At 47.1% G+C, this 15,627-nt stretch overlaps 1 protein-coding gene across 4 annotated transcripts; it reads left to right on the top strand.

The window, feature by feature from the left end:
- Positions 1–83: 83 nt before the first annotated feature.
- Positions 84–13,624, top strand: Chrnb1 (cholinergic receptor nicotinic beta 1 subunit). Of its 4 annotated transcripts, XM_040748959.1 has the most exons (11): positions 84–207; positions 296–435; positions 1,049–1,093; positions 1,881–1,990; positions 2,129–2,237; positions 3,061–3,208; positions 4,232–4,441; positions 10,520–10,743; positions 12,023–12,195; positions 12,536–12,683; positions 12,963–13,624. In XM_040748959.1, the coding sequence occupies exons 1-11, from the start codon at positions 150–152 to the stop codon at positions 13,101–13,103; spliced, it is 1,506 nt and encodes a 501-aa protein (XP_040604893.1). In that variant the 5' UTR covers positions 84–149; the 3' UTR covers positions 13,104–13,624. The 4 variants fall into 4 exon arrangements, with proteins under 4 accessions (XP_040604893.1, XP_040604894.1, XP_040604895.1 ...); XM_040748960.1 differs by lacking the exon at positions 296–435 and having other exon boundaries at positions 109–207; XM_040748961.1 differs by lacking the exons at positions 84–207; positions 296–435 and adding an exon at positions 768–845.
- The last annotated feature ends 2,003 nt before the right edge of the window (positions 13,625–15,627 follow it).

The following is a 15,627-nucleotide window of genomic DNA, read 5'->3' as shown; positions in this document are numbered from 1 at the left end:
GGAGGGACCAAGTCTAGCGGGTGGGGCGGGTGGGCTGGCGACCGGTCCCACGACAACAGGTGCACATTCCTGGGCGCCTCGTCACTTCCCCTGTCCTGGTGGCTTCGGTCCGCTCTCCGGACAAACTCACTGAGCGAAGCGGCTCGGCCATGACCTTAGGGGCGCTGCTGCTACTTCTGGGGGTGCTCGGGGCGCCCTTCGCCCCAGGTAAGTCAGTCTGGGCCCCAAAGAGACAATGACAGGGGCAATGGTCGCGGCCAGCCCCGGAGCGTCACTTAGTGCTTTCCTTCGTCAGGCGCCCGCGGGTCGGAAGTCGAAGGCCGACTTCGAGAGAAACTTTTCTCGAATTATGATAGCTCGGTGCGACCGGCTCGGGAGGTGGGAGACCGCGTCGGGGTCAGCATCGGCCTCACCCTGGCGCAACTCATCAGCCTGGTGAGGGCGCCCGGAGCGTGGAGGTCGCTGGGCGGGACGGGCTGGGGGCGTGGTTTTAGACGCGGTCCCGAGGAGCGACAGCCTGGGGGTGGGATCTGCGGCGAGGTTTGGGGGGGGGGGGAGAGATGGACAGGCCTTTGGCAGCGATTGGGTAGAAATGGGACCAATGAACAAGTGTGTGGGCGTGGCCTCTTTGACAGCCCTACCGGGCTGCTCCGCTTGTGGGCGGGTTTTGAGGCGGAGCTGAGAAAGAAGGACCTGCTAGGGGGGAGGAGCTCGGGGCGTGGCCGTGTTTGATCCTGGCCGGGTCCGGCAGAACTTGGGGATCAAAGAGTCAAGGAACGGCCCTGGGCGGAGATTCGGGGTAATGTGGACTAGACACTGGGTGTGGTCCGTGGCTGAACCAGAAGGTACATGGCAAGGAAAGCAGGCGTCAGGATCTGATCTTTCGAGGCTGAGGTGGGCCTGACACCCACTCAACTTCTACCAGATGGGGTTTGCACCCAAGAAGGTGCAGTTTAGAGAAACGGGATCGATATCTGTGAGAAAGTGACCCTAAGCCCTCATCTCTTCCCACTTCATTTCATTTCTGCCTTAAAATTTTCCCTTCTAGAACGAGAAGGATGAAGAAATGAGCACGAAAGTGTACTTAGACCTGGTATGGAGACCCCGTGGGTTAGGGAAGGGCGTCCCGCCACCTTCATATTAATCTCCTGGAATGCTCAGTCCAATAACATTTTTTTGCATAATGACTTTATAAAACACAAATTTGGCGTCACTAATTTTAATTCTCACCCTTTAAAGGGCGGTGAACTGCAGTTTTAAATTGCTGTAGCAGAGGATGGCTAATACAATCTCTTCAATTACTTTTTTTTTTTTTTTTTTGGTTTTTCGAGACAGGGTTTCTCTGTATTGTTTTGGAGGCTGTCCTGGAACTAGCTCTGTAGACCAGGCTGGCCTCGAACTCACAGAGATCCGCCTGCCTCTGCCTCCCGAGTGCTGAGATTAACGGCGTGCACCACCAACGCCCGGCTTCAATTACTTTTTAATTTGTTTTATTTTATGTGTATGGGTGTTTTGCTTGAATATCTGTCTGCGCACCACATGCATATCTAGTGCCCGCCGAAGCCAGGAGAGAGCACCTGATCTTCTGGAACTGTGGTTACAGATGTAGGTGCTGGGAATCAAACCTGGGTCCTCTGGAAGAGTAGCCAGTACCATTACCACTGAGCCATCTCTCCAGGTCCCCTTTTGGTTTCAGAGACTGAAAAAATAGAGTTCAGTGCAGGGGGAAGGAAACTAGTTGGCATGAACCCTTTCCCCTTGAACCACAGGCCAGGCCTGAGCTACCCCCATTTGCACCTTCTTCCTGGGCACCCTCTCAGACACCCCAAGCCTCTCCCTGGCCTCTAGCCTGAACAACCCTTAAGCTTCTGCGTCCCTAGGAGTGGACAGACTACAGGTTAAGCTGGGATCCTGCGGAACACGATGGCATCGATTCTCTCCGCATCACCGCTGAATCCATTTGGCTCCCAGACGTGGTGCTACTGAACAAGTAAGAGTCTTTCCAAGAGGAGGGCCGCCGGGGGCCGGGGGCGCCGGGGGGCGGGCGGGGGGGGGGTAATGAGTCATGGTGGGGGAAGTCTCGGAGGACAGATCCAGATCCCATATTAAAAAAATCTCTTTCCTGTAGCAATGACGGAAATTTTGACGTTGCTCTCGACATTAATGCCGTGGTGTCCTTCGAGGGCTCTGTGCGCTGGCAACCCCCTGGCCTGTATCGCAGCAGCTGCAGCATCCAGGTTTCCAGGCTTTGTCTGTTCTCAGACTTGCTCACCCCCACCTACTCCCAATCCTGTGGCATAATCCCTCCTGATCCTCACCTCTTTTTTTTTTTGGTTGTTTTTGTTTTTGTTTTTCGAGACAGGGTTTCTCTGTATTGTTTTGGAGGCTGTCCTGGAACTCGCGATGTAGACCAGGCTGGCCTTGAACTCACAGACATCCTCCTGCCTCTGCCTCCCGAATGCTGGGATTAAAGGCGTGGCCACCAACGCCCGGCCCTCACCTCTTTTTTTTTTTTTTTTTTTTTGAGACAGGGTTTCTCTGTGGCTTTGGAGGCTGTCCTGGAACTCGCTTGGTAGTCCAGGCTGGTCTCGAACTCACAGAGATCCGCCTGCCTCTGCCTCCCGAGAGCTGGGATTAAAGGCTTGGGCCACCACCGCCCGGCCCTGGCCCTCACCCCTTTTTTTTGCCCTGACTGCCCCATTGCCTTGTATACTTTCTTTGGTTTTCACTCTTCCATGGTGATCCTCCGCCATTTCCCTGATGATCCCTTCTCTTTTGTTTTTTTTTTTAAAGATTTATTTATTTATTTATTACATATTCATTGTTCTGCCTACATGCCAGAAGAGGACACCAGATTGAATTGTAGATGGCTGTGAGCCACCATCTGGTTGCTGGGAATTGAACTCAGGACCTCTAGAAGAGCAGTCAGTGTTCTTAACCTCTGAGCCATCTCTCCAGCCCGATCCCTTCTCTTTTGTAACCTGCATCCAATGACCTCCCAAACTTCCCTAGTCCTTACCAGCCCTCTGGTAGCTCCAGTGTCTTCCCCTTTCCATTCAGGTCACTTACTTCCCCTTTGACTGGCAGAATTGCACCATGGTCTTTAGTTCCTACAGCTATGACAGCTCTGAGGTCAGCCTGAAGACAGGCTTAGGTCCCGATGGACAAGAGACGCAGGAAATCTACATTCAAGAAGGGACCTTCATTGGTGAGTGGGCGTGGTTTTCACATCCAAGGCTGGTAAACAGGCTCTGTTATAGATGCTCAGAGTAACCTACTAGGGTCAGCAAGGTGGGGATGATTATCAACACTACAAATAGGGATTTTGAAGCCAAGTGTGTGTGCTGGCTAACACCTTTAATGTCAGGAGCCTTGGAAGGCTGAGGCAGGAGGATTGCTGCATATTCAAGGCCAGCCTGGACTACATTCAGAGACTCTGATTGTCTTCCTTCCTTCCTTCCTTCCTTCCTTCCTTCCTTCCTTCCTTCCTTCCTTCCTTCCTCTTTCTTTTCCTTTTTCTTTATGTGGGGGGCTTTTTGCAACAGTGTTTCTCTATATAACAATTCTGAGTGTCCTGGAACTTACTCTGTAGATCAGGCTGGCCTCGAACTCATAGGGATTCACCTGCCTCTGGCTTCTGAATGCTGGCTTTAAAGGCATGCGCCACTACCACCTGGCTGAGATTCTGATTTTTCAAGCAGACAAAAAGCACATACCACACACAGGGGAGATGAGATGGCTCGCTGATAAAATCTCTTGTAGTGTAAACCTGACAACCCGGATTCAATCCCTGGAACCTACAGTGGGAGGAAAGAACTACCAAAAGTTGTCCTCTGACTTTCGAATTCACATTGTGGCATGTACACACACACACACACACACACACACACACACACACACACACACACATTAAAAACAGAAAGCCGGGCGTTGGTGGCACACGCCTTTAATCCCAGCACTTGGGAGGCAGAGGCAGGCAGATTTCTGTGAGTTCCAGGCCAGCCTGGTCTACAGAGCGAGTTCCAGGACAGCCTCCAAAACAATACAGAGAAACATTGTCTCAAACAACCAAAACAAAACAAAACAAAAACCCAGAAAAACAAAACAAACATGGAAATTGAGACTTACTTAAGTTTACTAGAGATGGGTTGCCTACCAGTGTGCTATACCAGGCACTAACTAGGACTTTACCACACCTACCTGTGTTTACCTCTTCTGCTCTCCCCTCCAGAGAATGGCCAATGGGAGATTATCCACAAACCTTCTAGGTTAATCCAACGCCCAGGGGATCCTAGAGGAGGGAAGGAAGGACATCGTGAGGAAGTCACCTTCTACCTCATTATTCGACGGAAGCCTCTCTTCTACCTGGTCAATGTCATCGCCCCTTGCGTCCTCATCACTCTCCTGGCCATCTTTGTCTTCTACCTCCCACCAGATGCAGGTAAATAGCAAGAGGTTCCGGCTCTCTGGATAATTAGCCTAGCCTTTCTTTCTCATCTTTACTCCAGGTTACTTTTGCTGTTGTTTTGTTTGTTTGGTTGGTTTGGGTTTTCGAGACAGGGTTTCTCTGTATTGTTTTGGAGGCTGTCCTGGAACTCGCTCTGTAGACCAGGCTGGCCTCAAACTCACAGAGATCCGCCTGCCTCTGCCTCCTGAGTTCTGGGATTAAAGGTGTGTGCCACCAATGCCCAGCTGTTTGTTTGTCTTATGTGTGTGTGAAACTAGGTGGTGGCGCACGCCTTTAATCCCAGCACTTGGGAGGCAAAGGCAGGCAAATTTCTGTGAGTTTGAGGCCAGCCTGGTCTACAGAGGGAGTTCCAGGACAGCCAGGCTACACAAAGAAACCCTGTCTCAACCCTCTCAAAAAAGGTGTGTGTGTGTGTGTGTGTGTGTGTGTGTGTGTGTGTGTATGTGTGTGTGCACATGCACTTATAAATGCCCATGTAGGTCAGAAGTGGGCCATTGGATCCCTGGCAGTTGGAGTTCCAGGCATTTGTAAGTCTCCTGAGGTGGGCCCTGGGATCTGAACTTCAGTCCTCTTGATAGAGCAGTGACCTAGTTTGCTTTTCTGTAGCTGTGATAAAAATATCAAAACCAGCTTATGGGAGGAAAGGGTTATAGTTCATCACTGAGATGAGTCAAGGCTGGCGCTCGAGCTAAGGAGTGAAGTACAGGCCGTGAAGGAGCATGCTCACTGACTCGCTTCCTCCTTGACCTGCTCGGCGACTTTCTGTCTTTTTTTTTTTTTTTTTTTTTTTTTTTGCTTTGCTTTTTTGTTTGTTTGTTTGGTTTTGGTTTTCTGGTTTTTGGTTTTTTTTGAGACAGGGTTTCTCTGTGTAGTTTTGGAGCCTGTCCTGGCACTCTCTCTGTAGATCAGGCTGGCCTCAAACTCATAGGAAATCCGCCTGCCTCTGCCTGCTTTTGCCTCCGGAGTGCTGGACTAAAGGCAGGTGCCACCACCGCCCCACGCTCAGCTACTCTCTTTATACAATCCAGGATCACCTGCCCAGGAATGGCACTGCCCATAGTGGACTGGACTCTCCACATCAGTTAGCAATCAAGAAAATGCCTCCATACATGCCCACAGGCAATTCCTCAGCTTAATCTCATTTTTCCAGATGTGTTAAATTGGCAAACGGAAGCCAGTCTTGACAAACAGTAAGTGTTCTTAAGTACTGAGCAAATTCTCTAGTCTCCAGATAGGTTTTCTTGACAACTCAAACCATCATGGGTTGGCTATCCCCCATGCACAATTAGACCCAGACACAGGCCCTACAACGGCTCTGCTGCTGGCTTCTTCCCACCCATTAACTTTTTACTCTTCCCTTTAGAGCCCTAACCTCCCATTCATGGAGTTCTGGCTGGCTTGCATGACAAACCAAATTCCAGGCTAAGCTAACTTTCCTTTTCCTGTTTCCCATTCCTAGTAAATAACCTTCCTCCTTCCTTCAGACACCAACTGGTACCTTAACTGGCTGTCTTCCTGGGAAATGGCAGTTGACTTTTCTCTATAAGGAAGTGCACTATAGTAATAGGGTAACCCTGGTCAAATTCCATAATGACTATGTGTCTGAGTTTCCTGATCAAGAAATGGGACACCCATTGTCCCTATTGCATAGAATTATTTTGAAGAATAACTGGGTTAATAAAACTATACCCAGTACCTAGTTGGATCTATATAAATGTGCTTTTTGCTTGTTTTTAACTACTTTTGAGCAGTTGGTGTAAGGAAATGCAACTGGATTATATGCATTAATTCTAATCTTTACAATAACCTCTCAGTTAAGTGCCAAATTGTCATTCCCTTTTATAGAGAAGGGTAAATAAGCCAAGGAAGTTAATTTGTTTGTCTGGCATCACACCCAGGTCAGTACCAGTCTTATTCAGAGACCTTGCCTCTAGTGCTTTCCTCCCTGCACTTGGGAAACTGAGGCATGAGAATTACCAAGAGTTTGAGGCCAATGAGTATGAGGTTACCTGGAGCTTCATAAGCAAGACCCTGTCCCCCCCCCAAAAAAAATCCCTCAAAACAACGCAAATATGAAAACAAATGAAACCCTGTATTTAAAGCAAAACAAAACAAGCCTGTATTCTCCTCATCTCTGGCTTCAAGTCCTCTATCCAGAAATGGAGATATGCAATTCAAGAACATACTTCCAAGTCCAGCATGATGGCTCTGCAGGCAAGATGCTTGCTACCAAGTTTGAGGGCTTGAGTCTAATATGGAACCCACAAGTTGTTCTCTCTCTCTCTCTCTCTCTCTCTCTCTCACGCACACACACACACACACACTCATACACACACAGTGTTAAAAAGAAAAAGAGCCTACTTACAAATACAATCAGTTCCTTCTAGAACAGGCAATCTTGGAACCTAATATTACAGGACCAAAATAGAGTGAACTGTATGGCTTATTTATTTCAATACCTTTCATGAAGTTTGTAAGGTCTCTGGTATGAAACAAGAAGAATCAGTCACTTATGCACACTGTTTTATTTTTAGATTCTTCAAATTGCTATATTGTTCTTGGAATAGCTACAGAGATTGGTCTGTTCATTCATGCAACTATATCTGTGGGATTTCGGTGATATGCTAGGCACTGCAAATGCACCAGGAATAAAAATAATCAAATAGGATTGAGGATATAGTTCAGTGGTAGAATGCTATAGCAAGTATAGGTAGAGTTAGTCTGCCATACATGAAGCCCTGGGTTCCATCCCTAGCGCTGTGGGGAGGGAGGTGTCAAGGAAGGGATATAGTTTAGCTGGTAGAGTGTTTACCTTGTACCTATGCATAAAGTCCTGAGTTCAGTCTCCAGAACCCATATACAAACAAGCAAATAAGTAAAGTCACTAATCTTCCCTGGTATTCACTCTGGTGGAGAATCAGTCAATAAATTGATGTCTACCATCATATATTAGAAAAGGACAAGTTTTTGTTGTTGTTTGTTTGTTTGTTTTGTTTTTCAGGACAGGGTTTCTCTGTAGCCCTGGCAGTCCTGGAACTCATTTTGTAGACCAAGCTGGCCCTGAACTCAAAGATCTGCCTCCTCTGCATCCTAAATGTTGGGATTAAAGGTGTGTGCTACCATGCTGGCTTCTGGACAAGTTCTAAAAAGGAAAATAAAATAGGAAGGTGTTTGGGAAGATTAAAGTGAGGGTGGACCCCTATATATACTAGCACTCAGAGCTGGCAGAATCAAGAGTTTGAAGCTAGCCTGGGCTACAGAGACAGTTGCAGGTCACTCTTAGCCACAAGTGAGATCCTGTCTCAAAACAGGGCTAGAAGCTGCCCCCCCACCCAGGGGTGGGATGTGGGGGTGGGGGAGTGGCGCACATCTTTGATCCCAGCACTTGGAAGGCAGAATCAGGCATATCTCTGTGAGTCTGAGGCCAGCCTGGTCTACAAAGCTACACAGAGAAACCCTGACTGGAAAAATTAAAATAAAAAAAAAGGGGGTGGTGGTGGTCAGGTGGTGGTGGTGGCCTTTAGTCCAGGTTAGTTTTGTTGTTGTTGTTTTGTTTGTTTTATGTGTGTGTGAAACTAGGCGATGGTGGCACACACCTTTAATCCCAGCAGTCAGAAGACAGAAGCAGATGGATCTCTGTGAGCTGGAGGCCAGCCTGGTCTACAAGAGCTAGTTAGTCCCAGGACAGCCTCCAAAGCCACAGAGAAACCCTGTATCAAAACAACAAAAAACAAACAAACAAACAAACATGTGAGTTGTAGCTCACATGAAAGAGTTTGCCTATTACACATGAAGCCTTCAACCCCTCTCACAGAGTAAACTAGGCATAGTAGCAGAACCCTGTAATCCTATGACTTGGGATGGGAGTGAAGGTAGGAGGATTAGAAGTTCAAGGTCATCCTCTGTGCATTTTGAGCTCAAGGCAAGCCTAAGATATGTGACATCTGATCTCAAAAATCAAACAGACTTAGAGAGATTGCTCAGCCGGTTAAAGAACTAGCTGCCAAGCCTGATAACCTGAGTTTGATCCCTGGAACCTACATGATGGAAGGAGAGAATGGACTCTTGCAAGTTGTGTGTGTCAAGGCATTTGTGCACACACACACACACACACACACACACACACACACACACACACGCTTACAAACACAACCCCCAAAGTAAATTAAAATGTGATGAAACAAACAAAAGCACCAAATGAGAAAAACACCAGGAGCTTTTTCGATACAGGGTCTGATGTACACCAGGGTGATCCCAAAACACTACATAGCTAAGATAACTTTTAACTTCTGATCTTCCTACCTCTGTCTCAAGAGTGCTGGAATCACAGGCATGCATTGCCACACCAGTTTATGGGGTGCTGGGGGTTGAACCTAGGGCTTCCTGTATACTAGGGTAACACTCTACTAACAGAACTACATCTCAGCCTCAGGGCTGCAATTTCTTGGTTTGGTTTTGGTTTTTTTTTTTTTTTTTTTGAGACAGGTTTCTTTTGTAGCATTGGCAGTTCTGGAACTCACTCTGTAGACCAAGATGGCCTCAAATTCACAGTGGTCCACCTGCCCATGCTTCCTGAGTGCAGAAATTAAACAGAGTGAGTTCCAGGATAGCAGGGGCTACACACAGCTCCCTCCCGAGGGGACGGGGGAGAGGTGAAGGAGGAGCAGGTAAAGCTGGGAATGGTGGTACACATCTTTAATCCCAGCACTCTAGAGGCAGAGAGAGGCAAATCTCAGTGAGTTTGAGTTTGAAGATAGCCTGGGCTACGATAGTAAGTTCCTGGCCAGTCTAGGCTACATGCGACCCTATCTTTCAAAAAAAAAAAAAAAGAAAGAAAGAAAGAAAAGAAAAGAAAATAGGTTTGCAAAACAGCTCAGCTGGTAAAGGTACTTGCTGCTAAGCCTGATGACCTGAGTTTGATCCCCATATGATGGAAGAAGAGAACCAATTCTTTTTTTTTTTTCTTCCAAGACAGGGTTTCTCTTTGTAGCCCTGGCTATTCTTTTGTTTTGTTTTGTTTTTTGTTTTTTGAGACAGAGTTTCTCTGTATTGTTTGGAGGCTGTCCTGACACTTGCTTTGTAGACCAGGCTGGCCTCGAACTCACAGAGATCCACCTGCCTCTGCCTCCCGAGTGCAGGAATTAAAGGCGTGTGCCACCACTGCCCAGCTTGAGAACCTATTCTTGAAAACTGTCCTCTGAAAAACCACCCATGGGTCAGAGCTCTGGTTCTTCCATACATGCACATTTGTGTGCACATACACATGTGTACACACACATACACAAAATAATAAAATAAAGCAAAAAATTTTTAAATGAATAAAATGCAGTTAGCAAAAGTCTCAATGAAAAGGGAATGTTTGGGGGCTGGAGAGATGGCTCAGAGGTTAAGAGCACTGACTGCTCTTCCAGGGGTCCTGAGTTCAATTCCCAGCAACCACATGGTGGCTTACAACCATCTGTAATGAGATCTTGTGTCCTCTTCCAGCATGTAGGCAGAACACTGTATATATAAATAAATAAATAAATCTTAAAAAAAAAGAAAGAAAAGGGAATGTTTGACTTTAAGGAGGTAGATGATGGCCCTCATTTTTGGTGGAAGAACTTGCCGTAGGGAGAGAGTACAAAAGCCCTCATGTGGGGGGATGCCTACATTCACCAAGTAGGGAGGCTAAACAAAAGTAAAAGGTGGACATGGTGGTGCACCCATAATCCCAATACTTGGGAGACTGAGGTAGGGGGATCACCTTGCTTTTGAGGCCATACTGGGATATATATAGTAAGTTCCAGGCCAGCCTGACTACAGTGTGAGGCCCGTCTCAAAAGAAGAACACAGTAGTCCTTGTTGCAATAATAAGGGGGGGCTGGAGAGATGGCTCAGCGGTTAAGAGCACTGACTGCTCTTCCAGAGGTCCTGAGATCAATTCCCAGCACCCACATGGCAGCTCACAACTGCCTGTAACTCCAGTTCCAGGGGATGTAACCTCCATACCAATGCACATAGAGTGAATTTAGATAAGGACTAACCCTGCTTTCTCCTCTGCCTTCCAAGGAGAGAAGATGGGGCTCTCGATCTTCGCTCTGCTGACCCTTACTGTGTTCCTGCTGCTGCTGGCGGACAAAGTGCCGGAGACCTCCCTGGCAGTCCCCATCATTATCAAGTATCTCATGTTCACCATGGTCCTTGTCACTTTCTCCGTCATCCTTAGTGTTGTGGTCCTCAACTTGCACCATCGCTCACCCCACACCCACCAAATGCCCTTTTGGGTTCGCCAGGTAAGAGAGGTCATCTGCAACCTTACTTCCTGATCTTACAATCAGCCAGGTGTGGGAAAGGATGAGGCCAGCCTAGACTAGGAACCAGGTTTGGGAAAGGACAAGGTTAGCCTGGGCTACACAGTAAGTCTGTCAGCAAATGACAGAAATAAAATAAAAGAAGGAAGGAGAGCACCCTCGTGTTTGACTTTGTGTCCAAAAGCAGCTCCACCCACCAGCCTGGACTTGACCTTACAGACCTTACGGAGAACTACAGCTGGCATAGTGCCGACGTGCAGAAGCCTGCTGGATGGCAAAGCTTTACACAGTTCGCTTTATCTTTCCATCCTAATCACTTCATAGACACAACAGGCCCGCCATCCATGCTGCTCATTTAGAGCCCCAGGGAAGCAGTCTCAGGGACAGATGCCATCAGAGTAGAAGATTTTGAACCCTTCATTTTTCAGGACAACGCCCAGCCTGTTTAAGAGCTTTTTTTGTTTGTTTTTTGAGACAGGGTTTCTCTGTATTCTCCTGGCTGTCCTGGAACTCAACTGTAGACCAGGCTGGCCTCAAATTCAGATATCCACCAGCCTCGGCCTCTCGAGTGCTGAGATTAAAAGTGTGAGCCACCACTCCCAGCCTAAAAGAGCTCTTCTTAAAAGATAATGATTTTATGTGTATGAATGTTTGAGTGTTTCACCTGTGTGTATGAATATGCACTACTGTGTGTGCCCAGTGCCTGGAGAGCATCAGACTCCCAGAACTGGACATAGTTATACACCACCATGCAGTGCTGGAAAACGAACCAGGGTTCTCTGAAGCCTTCATTAAGAATCTTTTAAGCGGCCGGTTGGTGGCGCATGCCTTTAATCCCAGCACTCGGGAGGCAGAGGCAGGCGGATCTCTGTGAGTTCGAAACCAACCTGGACTACCAAGCGAGTTCCAGGACAGCCTCCAAAGCCACAGAGAAACCCTGTCTCGAAAAAAAACCAAAAAAAAAAAAAAAAAAAAAGAATCTTTTAAGCAACATTGCCTTGGTGGCACACACCTTTAATCTCACCCCTCAGGAGGGAGAGGCAGGCTGACCTCAGAATTTGAGACCAGCCTGGTCTACAAAGTGAGTTGCAGGACAGCCAGGGCTACACAGAGAAACCCTGTCTTTTGTAAACTGCGCTTCTGTCTGTCTGTCAATGGGTTCATGAGTGCACAGGCAGGAGAATGGACACATGGGCTGAGAGTAGCTGCTCCCTTTGTGGTTTGAAAGCATTAAACCCTCTGCAATATGCCACTTCCACAGATCTTCATTCACAAGCTCCCGCCATACCTGGGTCTGAAAAGGCCCAAACCCGAGAGAGACCAACTGCCTGAACCACATCACTCTATTGCTCCAAGGAGTGGCTGGGGACGAGGAACTGATGAGTATTTCATCCGGAAGCCTCCAAGTGATTTTCTTTTCCCTAAACTTAATAGGTAAGACCGACACTCATCAGGCACTTGGGCAAGGGAGAACTACAGCTCCCAGAAGACCGTGGAAAAGTTCCAGCAGATAGTGTGGTCTACTAGCATCATGGGAATTGTAGTAGCCCTGCTGCTGCTTGCTTTTCGAGAAGGTGGCATTTTAAAGCTTAATGAACCAGAAATTTGCATAAGTCTGGAGACCTCGGTGCTGGCGGGGAGATCAGGAAGAGCTTTCTCAGGTTTTAAGAACCACCAGGCTGTTGCAGGAGGCAGCTGAAGCAGGGTCTAGGCCACCGGAACTGCTTGTTCTCTTTGAACCCAGTGTGTAGCTAAACGGTCCCTCCTTTTACAGGTTTCAGCCTGAATTATCTGCCCCGGACCTGCGACGATTTATCGATGGCCCAATACGGACAGTGGGTCTGCCTCAGGAGCTACGCGAGGTCATTTCTTCAATCAGCTACATGGCCCGACAGTTGCAAGAACAGGAAGACCACGACGCAGTAAGTCTAATGAGGTTGGAGCCCGCAGGCCCCACCCCCAAGCTCAAGATCCGCCCTTAGTGGCTGCTTCCATTTGTGATTGGAAGTGTGCTTGGTTTTGTCCTCCCCCTGCCTTTCAACTGGCTCTTTACTTTCTTACCTAGCTGGCGGCCTGGTTCTCGGGCTAGTTGCCTTTTTCTCAGATTCCAAGTACCTACTATACCTTGGCAGGAATCTGTAAGGGGTGGGCTTTCCAGGGCTTCAGCCCTGGAACGTCTTTTTTTTCCTGTCTTCCCTTAGCTGAAGGAGGACTGGCAGTTTGTGGCCATGGTTGTGGATCGTCTTTTCCTGTGGACATTCATCATTTTCACAAGTGTTGGGACCCTGGTCATTTTCTTAGATGCCACGTACCATTTGCCTCCTTCTGAGCCTTTTCCTTGAGGACTGGAGGTCCATTTTTGCCAAGAGTTGCCAGCGCCCTCAAGCTATAGCCGCTTGCTCCGTAACTCCTGTACCAATCTAGTTTCTGGAAGACCTTGAAGTGGGACTTGGGCCTGGCAGGTGCCTTGACCCCACCTGAAATGTCTTCATTATTTAGAGTTTCGTCCTTTGGGTTTTTGTTTTGGTTGTTTTTGAGAGAGTCTCATTCTGTGGTCCAGGCTAGCCGAAACTATGTATCCCAGGCTGGCCTCAAACTCCCAGCAATGTTACTTGGTTGTCTACCAAATGCAGGAATTACAGGCCTGGTGAGCCAGTACACTTGGATTTGGATTCTTGAAGCTACATTGAATGTCACAGCTTGACTCTCTAATGAAATATAAGTAGTAGACTGTAAACCCTTTGAGGATAGGAAATGTTGGTTATTATAATGTCCCCACCAATGTACACAGGACCTAACCCATAAGCGATTAGTATTTGTTTAAGAGAGGGCAATAAATTCTGGAAGGAAATATCTAGAATAATATTGCCTACAACTGAATGTTGTGATTAATCATTTTTGTCTATTTTTAATTTTCTATAATTTATTTTTTGTTTAGACTAAAAAGGTATTTCTATAAGGTCTACATTTGCAATGAGGAAACATTAAAAACAAAACAAAAAAATTGTTCAAGATCTAGGAGTCGCCGGGTGGTGGTGGCCACTTTAATCCCAGCACTTGGGAGGCAGAAGCAGGAAGATCTCTGTGAGTTAGAGGCTAGCCTGATCTACAGAGCAAGTTCCAGGACAGCCAAAGCCAAACAGGGAAACCTGTTTTGAAAAACAAAACAAAAGATTCAAAAGTGATGAATGACTGTAATCCCAGAATTTGGAAGATAGAGGCAGGGAGATTACTACAAATCTGCTACACATTGAATGCAAGCCCAGTCTAGATTAAGAGAGAGAGAGAGAGAGATCTCACTCAAACCAGACATAGTGACTCATACTTAGTATGCCAGCATTGGAAGGCTGAGGCAAGATTTCTGTGGGTTTCAGTTAGGTTAAGGCTATAGATAGAGACCCTGTCTCACACAACCTTATTCAAGTTCTAATTTTGACACACAAACCACTAAACTACTCAGAATCTGTTTCTGTATGTGTAAAATGAAGCAGTTAATAGAATAGTATGTGCCCATAGAATATTCCTATATATCAGAGCTTTGAAACTGGTGGGGTTTCGTTTTGTGTGTGTGTGTGTGTGTGTGTGTGTGTGTGTGTTTCCTATATTCTTGGGCTGTACACCATCTATTGGTTTTGGAGTAGTTGGAATTGAACCCAGGGCCTTGCGAACAGCAAGTGCTTTACCCTTGAACTACTTACCAACCCTTATTTTTCCTTCATTTTTGATTTCATGGTTTTGTTATTGTTGCTTGAGACAACTCTGAACTCCTGATGCTTCTGCCTCTTTCAAGAACTGGAATTATGGGCATATGTCACCATGCCTGTTTTTCGTTTTTTGTTTTAGAAACAGGGTTTTCGTAAGTTGCAGAGTCTGGCCCTCAAACTCCCCATCTTCTTGCCTTAGGAGTAACGGGGCTGTAGATGCGCATCACCATGCCCTACTGCCCACGTTTTGTTTTGTTTTGGTTATTTTTGAGACAGGGCCTGGATATGTAGCCCTGGCTAGCCTGGAACTTGTCATATGGACCAGGTTGGCCTCAAACTCACAGAGATCCACTTGCTTCTGCTTCCTGAGTTCTGGAATTAAGGTGTGTAATCTTAAGTTTGAATTAAGGGCTGGAGAGAGAGGATTTTGAGGTTAAGAGGACCGGGGTTTGATTCCCAGCATCCACATATGGAACTCCACTCTCAGGAGACCCAGCACCTTCTTTCTGGCCTCCTCTGGCACCATACACACGTGGTGCACCCACATGCAAACAAACACACACATAAAATTAAAGGAAAAAAATATTTGAAGCTTGGTGCCTTTAAAATTTGTGTATTTCACAGACATTTGGATTTCAGGCTTCTTTTGAAAATGTTTATAAAACTACAATGACAGACAGTAGGCCCACTACTGCTGTTGACGGCAACCCGCTAGGGCTTCTCAGTGGCTGCCCACTGTGGCCAGGGAACTCACACCAGAATTCCTCACAGCTTCCATCTACCTGCCTCGCCTTACTCATGTTCCAGCTACCCCTGCATGACACGAGAGGATACACAACAGGCAAGACGAAGCCAGTGAGGACACAGGAGTGGAAGAGGTCTAATGGCCATGTTACAGCTGCTGCCCAGTGTTCCTTCAAAGTAGAAAGAGTTGGATCTGATTTAAGGCAAAGGTTATTCTGGGACACAGAAGTCTTGAACCTAGCACTGTACTCATTGAGGATGTTTCTAAAGAGGGGACACAGCAGTTTTGAGAAAGGGTCCTTGTGAAGCCCAGGAACTCTATGTGTAGCTGAGAATGACCCTGAACTTCTGGTCCTCTTTCCTTCACCTCTCAAGTGCTTGTATTCGAGGTACGTGCTACCATGTTGGACTGAGAAAC

Source organism: Mesocricetus auratus, unplaced genomic scaffold, assembly GCF_017639785.1.
Source record: "Mesocricetus auratus isolate SY011 unplaced genomic scaffold, BCM_Maur_2.0 Super-Scaffold_100007, whole genome shotgun sequence".
Taxonomy (NCBI): Eukaryota; Metazoa; Chordata; class Mammalia; order Rodentia; family Cricetidae; genus Mesocricetus; species Mesocricetus auratus.
This window is presented reverse-complemented; position numbering and strand designations above follow the sequence as displayed.

Bases quoted from the DNA above. Each gene is read 5' to 3' on its own strand.
- Chrnb1 (XM_040748959.1), top strand. From the start codon at position 150: ATGACCTTAGGGGCGCTGCTGCTACTTCTGGGGGTGCTCGGGGCGCCC. The intron at 2,238-3,060 runs GTTTCCAGGCTT...CTTTCCATTCAG, and splicing joins GCAGCAGCTGCAGCATCCAG to GTCACTTACTTCCCCTTTGA. The intron at 10,744-12,022 runs GTAAGAGAGGTC...CCACTTCCACAG, and splicing joins TGCCCTTTTGGGTTCGCCAG to ATCTTCATTCACAAGCTCCC.